The 9,010-nt window shown below is 36.7% G+C and overlaps 1 protein-coding gene across 19 annotated transcripts in view; it reads right to left on the bottom strand.

The window, feature by feature from the left end:
• SUPT20H (SPT20 homolog, SAGA complex component) overlaps positions 1 to 9,010 on the bottom strand; it is a 38,269-nt gene that overhangs the window by 711 nt on the left and 28,548 nt on the right. For 9 of the 19 annotated variants that reach the window (XM_026098320.2, XM_026098331.2, XM_026098327.2 and 6 more), the window contains 5 exons: positions 7,832 to 7,986; positions 5,344 to 5,399; positions 3,821 to 3,946; positions 1,480 to 1,585; positions 20 to 941 (listed from right to left, as the gene is read on the bottom strand). In XM_026098320.2, the coding sequence (XP_025954105.1) occupies positions 781 to 941; positions 1,480 to 1,585; positions 3,821 to 3,946; positions 5,344 to 5,399; positions 7,832 to 7,986 (604 nt within the window). In that variant the 3' untranslated portion in view covers positions 20 to 780. Of the gene's footprint in view, positions 1 to 19; positions 942 to 1,479; positions 1,586 to 3,820; positions 3,947 to 5,343; positions 5,400 to 7,831; positions 7,987 to 9,010 lie in introns of those variants that run through there. The other 10 variants (XM_026098324.2, XM_026098325.2, XM_026098334.2 and 7 more) reach the window with 3 other exon arrangements.

The raw sequence follows: 9,010 nt of genomic DNA, 5'->3' as shown, positions 1-9,010 counted from the left end.
CTGCCATGAAAAAGGAAGGGGAAAAAGAGCTTGTTAAGAGTTAGCTTTACAGCTACCTTTCATCTCAGGAAGAATGATTTGGAAGGGAAAAATGAAATAAACTGAGAGAAAGTACAGGGTTAACAAAAAGGAATGCACCACATACTGGGGCAATAAATACAGTCAAGCAGCACCAGTGGCACAGAAGCCTGCTGAGGGCATATCTTAACATTTTATACGTATACTCAGTGTTGCTTCTTTGCCCTCTCTCTCTGTTGCAGTAACTGCAGTAACTCAGCAACTTCAGTGAATTTGGTTAAGCAGTACATTTTTAGCATGGTATTTCTTCAATATATGTATTTTCTACATGTATCACCTGAAGGAGACTGTGTGGTAGAATACTAAGATATTTTTATAAAGCATCTGAATGACAGTATGCTAAAGGAATGCTTTGCCAGAGCTGCTTTTTCCATGTACTAACTGGAGCTGTGCTACATTTGAACTTACAGGTGCTTACAGTTCATGCTGTTTTAGATTATTTTGAAATCCCAATGGCACCTGGCAGAGCTTATTTTTAATGTGCCACAAGCACTCCTTGAATGTTATCAAATCAGGAAGGTGGATGGGTTAAATGAATAAAAATAAATTCAGTGCTCCAAGCTGAGATAACAACAGATTAAGTCTTTCAAGAGGTAGCTTGCCAAAATATTTTATTAGTTGAGAGACCATGAACACATTAGTAAAAAAACCTAAGGGGCAGAATTTTTGGTTTTGGAGCTGAGAATTTTATTTATTTGTTTTTTAAACGCAGTCAGAGCGAAGTTGCTGGATTACTTGTATCTGTTGCTGCTGCTGCTGCAAGGCTTGTTGTTGTTGCTGTTGTAAGGCAGAAGAGAGCTGGAGTCTCTGCTGAGGAGGGCTTTGCTCAGGTCTGTTCATGGCAGAGCCAAGCTGAGACAACACTATGGAAAGGAGAAGGGGAAAGCAGGCAGGTCAAAGAGGTCAGGTTGAGTTTGTCAGGGTTAGGAAAGGAAGACAAAGGAATAGAGAGCAACAGAAAAGGGGATCAATAGAATTAGTTTCAAAGTAATACCGGAAACAGTACATAATAAAGTATACATGCTATACATACGCGGTTAGTTAGAAGGTAATTAGATCATGAAGTGCATGTAGAGACACAGAGAGTTCTCTCATACTGGATGTTAAGCACACAGTTAAGAAACATTCCCCAATGAAGTCTGGCATGGAAGTTTTCTGTATTTTTTTTTGTATTAAGTGTGACTTATGCTTTTAAGATAATCAATTCACTATGCTTAACAACTGCCAAACAAAGCAGAAAAGTGCATGCTTTGAAATAAACTATTTCTTGTATAATTTATGTGCTGATAATAAAGAGTAAATTGTTCTGCTAATGTAAGATTACTTTAAGACCAAACTTCATTTCAGTATGAATTTACCAACATACACAAATACACAAAAGAAGGCTCAGCAGGCACATACCTGTGGCTTGAGGTTGCATAAAATTCCCTACTCCAGTCAGGTTAATTACAGCAGCTTGTTGGGCAGATAATGTCTGATCTTGATTGGATGGACCTTGGTCAGACCCCTAGCAAAAATGAAAAAGCTTGATCCTTATTACCAAACTTTGGCACCAATCAATAAATAAAGCCGGTATGAAGACAAACTTTTGAAGTGTCTTTTAAAAACTCTTAATTCTACTTTTTATAGTGTGTGCAGATACAGGCAATAATGTACTCACTACTGAAGTAGAACATACAGATGCTGAAAACCCCAAAACAGCTCTGGTAGAAATGATAGTATTATGCCTGTTACCTAGCAGAAGGCCCAGGCAGATGTCAGCTTCGCCATGGACAGTCAGCAGAGACTGCCATTCATATGTTTCTAATCATGTCACATTTTATTTCCTACCCCCCACCCCTGAAGTCTTCAGCTGAAACCTGAGCCTACTCACATGCAAAAATCCTAATCATAATCAAAATGTCTGAAATTTATATTCACAAGTTCAGATTGTGCCACACTTTGCTTAGTTTCATGAAAAAAACCCTTGCTTTTAAAATTTTACTGTCAGAACAAAGCATCTCTCACACTAATCACACAAACTGAATTATTAGAGCCTAATCTGGTGCCCATTGGGGTCAATGGTTGCTAAATTATGGCCTATTTTAGAACTTGTATTATGTGTTAATTTAAAAATCTGGAAAGAAAGTGCTTAAGTGTGTATTACATATATGATTCAAGCAAGCTGTGTGGCTTATCAATCATAAGGGGAAAAAGGAAACAAGTTTGAGCTGCTGTAGTGCTTCTTTAGAATAACCATATGAAATAATGCCACTAAGATCTAGGTAAACTTTGCCATAAGACTGCACATTAAAGAAATGTTATGGTAGTGTGTATTAAGAATGTTTTTTTTACAAATCAAAGTCATAAAACCAACATCTGCAAAAAAAAAAGAAAACCTTAAGTGTGAGAAAAGTAAGACTATATTCTGTTGGCAGAAAAGGAAACTTTTTTGGCTAGTTTTTTTTCCACTAAGCTCTTGGAGTACAACACTGAACAAATATAGTTCTTGTTCTCACTGAAAGCTAAAGAATCTAGTATTTCTAGTTGCTGATTTTAGCCGAATGACCCTAGTCCTACTTTGTAACTTGTGAGAGAGAAGTTCCTTAGGGACAAGTTAGCCAGTGCTGAGACTGATTTCTTCCAGAAGAACTTTGTTATAGAAAACTAGGCTCAAGTCAGCCTTTGTGAATGTCTTTAATTCAATGTCTAGAAAAGAAATCCTAAGAGCACCAGCTTGCACGATGTTTTTTTTTTTAAATAATTCCGCTAGTAACTGACATTTGGATTCTGAGAATAAATCTAGAAGTCTCTCATTAAACTGTCACACATTCCAGAACAAGGCCTGTGACACAGGAGACTGTACACCATGGAAACATTTTAAGACACCAACTTACATAAAAGAAGGCATATAAAATATTAGACTGATACTCTTTTATTCAGAGTCATCCTATTTATGAACAGTCTGCAGTAGCTCAAGTAAAATTAAGACAAACATTCGTGTATCCAGTGGAGACTGTTTGGTAAAACAGAAGTCCTGAATGTCCAGGAGACAAAGGAGTTTGTAACTACAAAGAACACAAAAGCAGAGCAGCTACAGTTTTCCCCAGTTGCTGCATTAGTCCTGGTAAGATTTTAGGCACTGGTAGAACCAACCACTCAAAATTTGGTATTTTGAAAACAGACAGATTAGTCTCCATCAAAAGTTTAGACTTCTTCAGTGATTATAGCCTTTAACACCGATTACAGGCAGCAGTAGAGCAAATGAAGGTTACAGCTTTAAAGCCAATACTTTCCTGGGTGCAGAATTTAACTCTGTTAAACTACAGCAGTGAGGATCATAAGCCAACTCCCAACAATGCGAGTAGGAAGTTTCAGTTACTCTGTACTAATCCTGTTCTGTGTCTCTTCTCTGTTCATCTGAAGTGTACAGTATCTGCTAGGTGTGATAAACAGGACAACACTAATTCAGACCACTCATACAGTGGGCTGGCTCTCTTCATGTTAGAGCAAGACAATGCTTAGCCAGTTTTTGCTATTGCTGTTTTACACAGGACATAAATAGGTAAGTGGAACCCAGCTCCAGCCATGGCAACGAAGCCACTGCAGTCTTTGCAGTTTGAGAAGGATTTGGATGAGGATTTTCCCCTCCAACATCTGTTTCAGATCTGTTGTGCAAAGGCTTATTTACTTGTGGAGATTGGGGAGAATAGGAGAAACTGTTTCATCCAAGCACCCCAGACTGAGGGCTGTTAGCACACACCTGTTCTCCCTGTTGCTGAGGACTACAGGTTGTAGGCTGTTGAGATTGTTGCTGTGGAGAAAACTGTGACAGCTGCTGCTGCTGTTGTTGCTGGAGTGGGTTAAAAATAAGTGAACCACCTGGAAGCTGTTGAAGATTAAAAACAAAAGGCATAGTTCAATCAAACTGCTGAGTTGCCCACTGTCTTAGGATGAATATGATACTGATAATGATGCACTCCTTGGAGATTTTGAAAAAATCCTTTAAAATGAATCAGTTTACAATTGCTGTGGTTTGTGAGAAAGCCTCATGCTCAGAAAACAGATCTGCATTAATTGTAGCTAGATATTTCTACAGTGAAATACATTTTTATTATTCCGTTTTAATTAAAATTGTAGAGATTGCACCAACACTGGATGTATAAAGACAGTCTTCAAAAGCACAGTATACTAATTTCATATTCAGAATATTCCACTGTATTTAGATGTTTCCAATCAGTAAGTTGCAAAGTCTGATGCAAGAAATGTTAAAATGAAACAGTCTGGATTTGTCTCACTCCAGTTTTACAGTGTTAATTGCACTGATTTCAACTAAATTACTCCTGACTTACACAGATGTCGGAGGTAGCCCAAGTGGGTACACTTTGATTTGGAATCACAAATATAAGCATTTCATTTTACAGAAGAGTTCTACCCTGGCATAACTGCCTTCTGTGCCAGCCCTATTCCATGCTTCTGGAGCGTGTACAGGAGTGGGAGGAAGAAGTATCAAAGTTGTGGCTGATCTTTTACTGGTATTAAATTCTGGAAGCATGGTGCTTGTGAAACTTATTTGTAGAACTTGGGATTTGTGGAAGTTGGAAGCTGCACCTCTGCAGCTGTAACTTGCAGATGACTTCAAGATCCAGGAACTAAATCCAGTTCCATTAACATTCCCTGTTATGCTTTTACATGGCGCTCAGACATAATTAGTGTCCTTTGTGCATGTTTGTGTGTGTGCATGTTTAAATTAAAGAAAATGTTTATAAAGCCTCTAAACTCTCTATCTTACACAGACTTCTACTTCCATTACCAGAAGCTCTTTTAAAGCAATTACTGCACCTACTGGTGCATACTCAGCTCAGCTTTTAGGCCTATACATGTAACCATGAGTGATTCTACTGTACCATTTTATACTTTTCAAATAGGCATAATTTCAGTTTAAAAAATTATTTGCACTGAAAACCTAGGCAAATGCTGAAAATGCAAGATGGTATTTTAAGATTAATCTCTTGAATTCAAATGTCAGCATTTTTATATTGTTACTGAGAAATAGCTGCTTTGTAGTGAGCTGAGAATGTCATTTCCATTTGCAATCTCTATGGAACCAGCTTTTTCTCTTGCTTTAAGTGTTTTAATTAGTAATCAAGAATGTACAATAAATGGCTTGTTTCTGAACAACTGTCTTCAAAGAGCCATGGGGGCCAATGTGTAAAAAGCACTAAACATGTTTCCAAAGCAATACAAAAAGTTATCATTGTTAGTGTGTCCAAGGATATCAATTACCTGCAGAAGATTTAAGGGCCGAAGATTTGATGCATTTTTCAAACCAAAAGGGCTGCCTGTTAAAGAAAACATCTTTTTATTAGTAAAAAGTCATTACTTAACTATATGCGTATTGAATTAAATATATCCTTCCACTAGGATTATTTCTAAACATTTGGAAGGTGGAAACTGGCAAGCTGAAACTTTACACTGAAACACAATGCTGCATTTTCCCTAGTCGAAAAGTGCATATATACCCAGATTCAAACTTGCTGGCTAAACAGAAAGAAAACTGTATCACTACTAAACATGGTACACTGTAAACCCTATAACCTGTTGCTGCATTTACGACAAAGATGAATGTGGAGACTATTACAGCAGTTACTCTTCAGTGATTCTTCTCCTGGCTTTAATTTTTTACTGTTTGTACAGTAAATCCAGAAGCATCTGAGGACTCATTGACGTAGCAGGTTCTTATAGTTTCTCTAGAGAGAAAATTTTAACGTGGCAAGTGACACCAATCATTAAAAAGCTAAACAAAATAAGAACACCCAAAACTTAACCACTGTCCCCCCTCCAAAAGCTTCTGGAAGGCATTTCTGTCTTCCGTAGAGCTTTTGCATTATTACACATGGCATTCTTCAAAGCTATAAAAAAAACAAACAAAAAGCAACAACAAAAAGCCCCTCCAAAACTGGTTTGTATGTAGTGAGCTACGAGCTTGATTAAAATGCTTCAATAAAACAGTAATTGTCAAACAATCCCCCAGAGGTCTGCCTCAGACCTAGTTCAAATCACTTCCATTTGTTACGTGGACAACAGTGTTCGTAAAATCTGTGAATGACACCAAAACTGTTAAAATTTAATAGTGCTTGTAAGGACAGGTTAGAACTAAAAATGATACTAATAAATTGGAGAAAAGGTCCAAAATCAGTGATACTAAATTCAAAAAAGACAAATGAACAAATACAACATGGTGAGTAACCAGCCTTGCATCTATACAGCAATAAAGGATGTGAAAAATTACAGTAAATCACAAATGTATTTGAAACATCAATATCACACTATAGAACACACAACCTCTTCACATATAGTGCACATTTATAAAACTCATTGTTACAAGATGCTGCAGATGCCAAAAATATAAATGGGTTCAAAAAGCAGTAAATTAATATAGATAAATCCACAGAATAAAAATCTAGCAAGGGACATTAAACACAAAGATCCACATGGATAGTCTTTAGCTGAGACCTTCTCAAAGCTGCAGACTGCCAGAAGAGGTGGGGGTTGTACACCAAGGTATGCATAAGTCTATACTCGCCTGGTCTTACACTCTCCCCTACGTATTGTCTAATGGCCACTGTCAGAGACAGAATATAAGCTGGATGGATTTTCGGCCTAACCCAGTATAGCCATTCTTACGTTAATGTAATTGCTGTTGCAAAAAATACAAATAAAAATAGGCAGACCTCATTTGGGGAAATGTTAACAGGAATGTTGTGAAAGAGATGAGATGCAGTTATTCTGCTGTGCTCCACAGTGGTAAATCAGCCAAGCTCAGGCTTGTATCCAGTTTTGGGTATCACATTTTAAGAAGGATGTAAGCAAATTGGACAGTCTAGAAGAGAGTGACAGGATTATGAAAGGTTTGAAAAATACGACCTATCAGAAAGAGAAGACAAATGGGGGACATGACAGCATGTTTCTGATATTTAGAAAGTAAAGAGAAATGATCAACTGTTTCTCATGTCTGCAAGGAACAGGATAAAAGAAATAACTCAATTCACAGTTAAGGAGATGCATTGTAATTAGAAGGAAACACCTTGTACAGATAGTGAAATACTCCAAACAGCTATTGAGGGAGACTGGAATCTTCTTCAGTGAAGGTATTTAAAGACAGATTAGATAAACATTGGTCATGTTTCAGTGTAAGGGATAGCCATCAAAGTCTCTTCTATCCTTCTGACTCCATAATCATACATTAGGGTTTTTGTCTTTATTATATTCTCAAAAAAACTCAATAGAATTTAAATGCTCCTTTAATGAATACTCAGGCACATAGATTTGTACAGTCATACTTGAAAGCAGTAAGGGACTAATTAATTGTTTTACTAGAATAAAGCAGTATCAGGGATAGAATAAAACACCACAGGCATTTGAAGAGTGAAGCCTCTTTCTAAATTGTCATGCCTTTTTTTCTGGCAATCATTGTTATTAAAGTTGCATCTGAATTTGAAACGCAGTTTAACTCAAAATTCCTGCTGGGTGTTCCAAACATATAGTCCAGATGTAGAGTATGTTTCCCCAGCCTAGCTCCTCAAAATCACAATCTCAAACAATTTCAACCATAGCCTAAACTCAGGAGTCAAAAATATTTATGCTGTTCCTAAGCTCAGGTCATCATATATACACTCTGTTCACACAACGGCCCCTTTTGTCCATTGTTCTCACAGAATGTTCTCACGCTGTCCCTATATGAAGGATGGCTTTTTTATTTATTCACACTGACCTGCTTGAGAGGTGGACTGCATTGCAGCGGGCAGCGCACTTGGTACCAGACCTCCTGATGGTAAAATGCCACTCAGATTTATACCTGCAGGGGCTATGGCACCAGTGTTGCACCCCAACATAGGGTTTGAACCGCTCATCAATGTCTGTGCTCCACTGTAGAAGAGGAAAGACAACACATCAAACCCAAGAGGTACAAGTAAACCTGAATAACTAAACTTTTTCTATCTCATGACAAGTAAACTCAGCTGTTTACTCTAAATGGAATTGTGGATAAAGCTTCAAGGCAGCTTAAAAAACTGTTATTCCTGGGGTGTAACAAATATGTAGATCTATTTTCTCTACATATACAATTTTTTGCTTTAGTATAACCTATGGAAAATAAAACAAAAGTAGTTCTTTTATTCTAGAAATATTAGAAAGCTTGGAGATCACTCTTCAAAACCATTGTACTATTGTAACAGAAAGCAGAATAACAGGTTCATATTTTCCTTTTGCACCATCAAAAAAGTCTGCTTAATAATCAACAGTGATCAACTACTGAACATCTTAAATGAGTAATGCAAGTATAATACACTTGCATTGAAGCACACCATATGACTTGCACCAACCATCTTACATTGACTATGAAATTTTGTTTAGTCTCAAAGCAGCCCTCTTATATAATCTACTTTCAACAGCAGCACTTTTTTTTTAAACCACCTTAAAAAGTTTTAAGGATCAAAATAAGTTTAACCTCAATGTTTAAGCAACCGTTAGAAATCAGATGTGCTGATTTCCTATAAATATTTTACACAGTATTTTGATTCACAGGGACTTAATATTAAATTCCCTTCCATTTTTCATTTAGAACAGCCTGCATACGGTATCTCATCTCCTCTCTTATGATTAAGAAAAAAATTTCAAACTCATAAAAGAGCAAAACCTCAAAAATACTTAAGTTCTAAGGTAAACCTTATGAAATGAAACCGTCTTCACCTTAAAAACTCAAAGTAAAAGTTTCTTTATATACTTTTTTCAACATTCTGATAGTAGACACCTTAAATTTAAGTAATACAAGTAGTTTCTAATTGTTCTTCACTTCATAATTACAGGGTGAATGACCTTTCTGTATTGCAGATCCTGAAAAATATCTACCTTAATGTATGCTGCACAATTCTGTATTAAAAAAAAAAAAAAC

Source organism: Dromaius novaehollandiae, chromosome 1, assembly GCF_036370855.1.
Source record: "Dromaius novaehollandiae isolate bDroNov1 chromosome 1, bDroNov1.hap1, whole genome shotgun sequence".
In the NCBI taxonomy this organism is placed as follows: domain Eukaryota; kingdom Metazoa; phylum Chordata; class Aves; order Casuariiformes; family Dromaiidae; genus Dromaius; species Dromaius novaehollandiae.
Note: the sequence above shows the minus strand (reverse complement) of the source record. Positions and strands in the feature narration are given on the sequence as shown.